Raw genomic sequence first — 4,375 nt, 5'->3', positions numbered from 1 at the left:
ATCGAGACGGTATAATAGACCGCATGGCTATTTTCAATTTTCAATTTTTCATGTTCAATTTAGGAGTCTTTGTTTTCATAGCCGCCTGAAAAAAGAGTATGTATGATTGAATGGCTATGAATTTTACAGAAATAAACATTCATGCCTTATATGGAAAGAAGGGCAAAAGCTATCCCTCTATAGTCTATGGGCCCCGCCTCTGGTGGGGAATATCCGAATAAATTCACCGTCATACAAAAGCCCGTGACAATATCACCAGTCCACCTTGAACCCCGGAGACTCTCCGAGTTCCAAAATGTTTACCAAAAAATATTTTTTGAAATCCGGAGATTCTCCGACGTGCCACGATCCTTAGCAGTAGGATTTTCTAATATGTTTCGCATGCGATTTCAAGAAAAAGGAAAACTGTCTATAGCTCCCGAAGACAGTTTTTCGGTAGACCTACTAGTTCGCTACCTTTAAGACGTCTTAAATCACCTCATTTCACTTGTATTTAGCATCAAAAATCATGATAATTTCTAAAACGGATCTGTTGCAATACCCAAGACCAAAATCATATTCATAAAAAATTCTACATCGAAATGAAAAATTGGCCAGAAGAGAAAAAAAATTAATTGCCAAAATATAGCCAATGAGAGTTTTAGAATAATATTTCAAATTAGGAATTGAGAAGTCGGAGAATCTCCGACTTAATTTATGACTCACCATCTGAGACTTTGTACCGTTAGTGGGTCATGTCAAAATAATTACTCCTGGTACAAATTGTACTGAAAATACCTAACTCGGAGAATCTCCGAGTTCGCAATATAACATTTATAATAATTGTATGTGTGTGACTGAGTGTTTTTACTGTTTTGTACAAACGACCATAGGCCAGCTGTATGCTACCGTCTATTTACTCTGAAGTCTGAAGTGCTGAACTCTGAAGTCAGAACTCGGAAGTCTGAAGTCTCTGTTCTCTGTCTGTATTTTACATACGGTACATACAATTGCTTTTTTTTTATAGAGTATATAGTATATACCCGAGACTAATAAAGCTATACGAGCCCAAGGCACGAGTTTTTAATGCTTTATTTATCATATATTGTAAATAAAATTATTACAGCACAAACTCATAGAGTTTTATTTTATTGCTGGTTAATTAGCAACTGCACCCACACCACACCGTCATACACCACATCATCCAGATAGAGTGTAGTAAACTGTAAACAGACAATCACGAACTCCGTGTACGGTGTATGTAGCGCAGGCACATAACAGTGAACGACTAAACATTAAAACATATAAAGGCCTAGCTGCAAAGTGGCTCAATCCCTTCACTAATTCATACGAATACGAATATCAATATATATACCTAAGTCACCATGAGTTCGGCCACCGCTGAACGGGAGCCACTAATGGCGTCGCAAATGAACACCGATCCCAGGAAACTATACCGCAATCGGTCCACATCAGTTGCTTCGGTGATGGGAGGGTTTGTGGAAGGAGATGGGGGTGACGGACAGGACTTCCCACAAAGGGGTTGGACTAATTTTCTGATCATGAGCTTGGGTATCGGGTACCTGTTCCCGTTCTCGGCCATGACACAGCCGGTATGTATGTATTTATGTATGTATGATGGATGTATTGTGACAGTGAGTGTTTTGTGGTGGTAAGCTCACGTATACACCCACCCGTGTGTGTGTTTGTGTGAGTGTTGGTAGGGATGAAGCCTCCCTCGGAATGTACTACCGGTGAGCCCTGATTAAGACTGGGAGTGGCCGACCATTCATTTCTCGATACATTGCGTGCTCTGTTTATTTTGTTCGTTAAGTATATTAGAGTCTCTTGCCGACACGGTGGTGCATGATGCGGGTTGGCATCGAAAGAGCCACTTTGAGCGTGTGTGCCAGTTAGTTCGTACTAGTATACCACATATATATTCCGTAATTTGTGTATGTGAGTGTGTATCTGAATATATGACGCAGTGTATGTTAGTAATATTGAATGGGTATGTGTATGTTGGTACCCTGAACGTGTATGTGTATGTTTGTAACCTGAATGTGTACGTTAGTATACATCTGAATAACATTCGTGTATGATGGACGCTGGCATCGATCGAAAGTGCCACTTTGAGCGTCTATGCTAGTCAGCACATACTACCAATACCACATATGGTTTATATCATTTCCATAATTCGTGTATGTGGGTGTGCACTTGAATATCTGATACTTTGGACAGATGTCCCTGCAGCCACCCCCCTAACTTTTGAATGTATGCTCCAGATCAAACTATGGTAGCCATACACCTTTATAGGGTGTTTGTTTCATTTAATATACATATATGTATTCTATATATCATGTCAAATTGCGTTATGTAATCAAGCCAAGCGCGATTGGTTATATGACGGCATATTCAACGTTGTTTATGACTATAGTAGTGCACGCTATCGCCGCTAATACCATATATATATATATTTATATATATATATATATATATATTGTGTATCCAGCTGATTCTTGTGATATCGCTGTATGTGCGACGCAACATATACACGCATATAAGTACAGCTACCTACTTGTATACACCAGCCAAAAACACATGTTTTATCACGTGCGTACATGCCATGCCCATCGTCCTATAAACTCCCCTCATCCTTGATAGTATCGCCGTAGGCTCATGTGTCTTTATCTCATCACCACTGCAGGTGGACTACTGGAAAATGTATGATACGAATAGCTCCGGGCTGAATTTTGGCTTATGGCTTTGTTGGTGTTTTTCACGTGCTGTGGTGTGCTATAATACAAAGTGTTGAGTGTCAAGTGTTGAGGATCAATAGGTTTGTTAAGCTGCGCTATGACTATGGTCTCTAGTTTGTAGAACGTTGGTCGTATGTGAGTATGGCGAACCGACTGTACGAGTGTGTCTATGGTTCTTTCGAGTCGGCCCTGTCCTTCGTTCTATAGGTGCATATTATATACTTCATACCACGCAAACCTACCACAAATAACCCGCATGCTATTTTATACAACTATAGACGATAGTGTATCCTTTCTGAGGTATGTCTTGGGTACTTGTTCTATACTTGGTATCGCAGACATTGAATCTTCGTCACTTCGTCGTTTTTGTTTTGTTATGTATTATAGTGTGCGCGGAGGCGGAAGCAACAGGAATCCGTTTTCTTTCTACTTTTAGTGTGTGCACCAATATTACCTCTCCTTTCGGGATTAGTATATATATATACACACACACATCTATATATATAGTGTGTGTGTGTGTGTGTGTGTGTTTGTATTTGTGTTTGTGTTTCTGTCGGACTGTCTATTGGCTTTCAGTCCTTTTATCTAGGCTCCTGGATTACCTATCATACCTTTTGGCCTGCCCTTGTATTCATGTGTTAAGAGCGCAGTATTGTCCGTCGTTGTGTGATATGTTGTAAACCGCTTCTGTGCAGAGTCTCGTGGTGGTTGTAGTACGTACCTTTGCATCATGGCTACTACCGCTAAGATGTTCTGGGGTGTTAGGGGTTTAAGGTTTAGTTTAGTAGGGGTTTAGAGGTGTGTGCACTGAATGCCTATAGTCTTTTGCGCACGTGGTACGGACACACTCTCCCATGACTACCTTGTGCATGCCTGTGTATCATGACTTGCTCGTGGTATAGTATGTACAGGTACAATGGTCATGTGGCAAGTTGCACGTGCAGTATGTCGGTGTGGGAGTGTGTGTGATGGATGGATACTATAGCTTCTTCTCTAAAATGTTCGTACGCGCGTGTCTGACCCTCACCAGTGTGCGTTCTGGTTAGCAGTCCTCCGTATTTAATCCTGGTTGGAATATTTCTATATCACTACTCACACAGGTTGTTCCCGGATATCGATATGGATTTCAATATCTCAGCGGTGTTCATGTACACCAATCTGGTCGCTTTGTACCTTGTGGTATTCGTACTGCCCGAAATGGGCTACACACCTCGGTATGTACTGTAGGCGCAATATACATATACACACACACACACACATATATATATATATATATATATATATATATATGTGTGTGTGTACAACGCAGGTTGCTATATATGCGCATGTAGTTATTTAGGTATGGGTATACAGTTAGTAGCACTGTAGACAGAAACTAAGTTTTGTGTAGATCACTCGCTCAACCCTCTGTGATGTGGCGATTATTTGTTGTGTATGTTAGTATATGTATATGCGTATGTATGCGCATGTAGCTACGTAGGTAGATGCGCATGTATCTGCGTAGGTATGAATATACAGTTAGCAGCACAGTAGTGGAATACACACACACACATATATATATATATATATTATGTATATATATATATATATATATATATATATATATATATATACTACACACACAACACACACACACA

At 40.1% G+C, this 4,375-nt stretch overlaps 1 protein-coding gene across 1 annotated transcript; it reads left to right on the top strand.

Annotated features, from left to right (window-relative positions):
- Positions 1-1,141: 1,141 nt before the first annotated feature.
- Positions 1,142-3,965, top strand: SARC_01479 (hypothetical protein; the record flags this gene model as incomplete). Its single annotated transcript, XM_014304811.1, has 3 exons — positions 1,142-1,592; positions 2,687-2,703; positions 3,839-3,965. The coding sequence occupies exons 1-3, from the start codon at positions 1,365-1,367 to the stop codon at positions 3,963-3,965; spliced, it is 372 nt and encodes a 123-aa protein (XP_014160286.1). The 5' UTR covers positions 1,142-1,364.
- Between the last annotated feature and the right edge of the window lie 410 nt (positions 3,966-4,375).

The sequence above is a fragment of the Sphaeroforma arctica genome (assembly GCF_001186125.1).
Source record: "Sphaeroforma arctica JP610 unplaced genomic scaffold supercont1.58, whole genome shotgun sequence".
NCBI lineage: Eukaryota > Ichthyosporea > Ichthyophonida > Sphaeroforma > Sphaeroforma arctica.
This window is presented reverse-complemented; position numbering and strand designations above follow the sequence as displayed.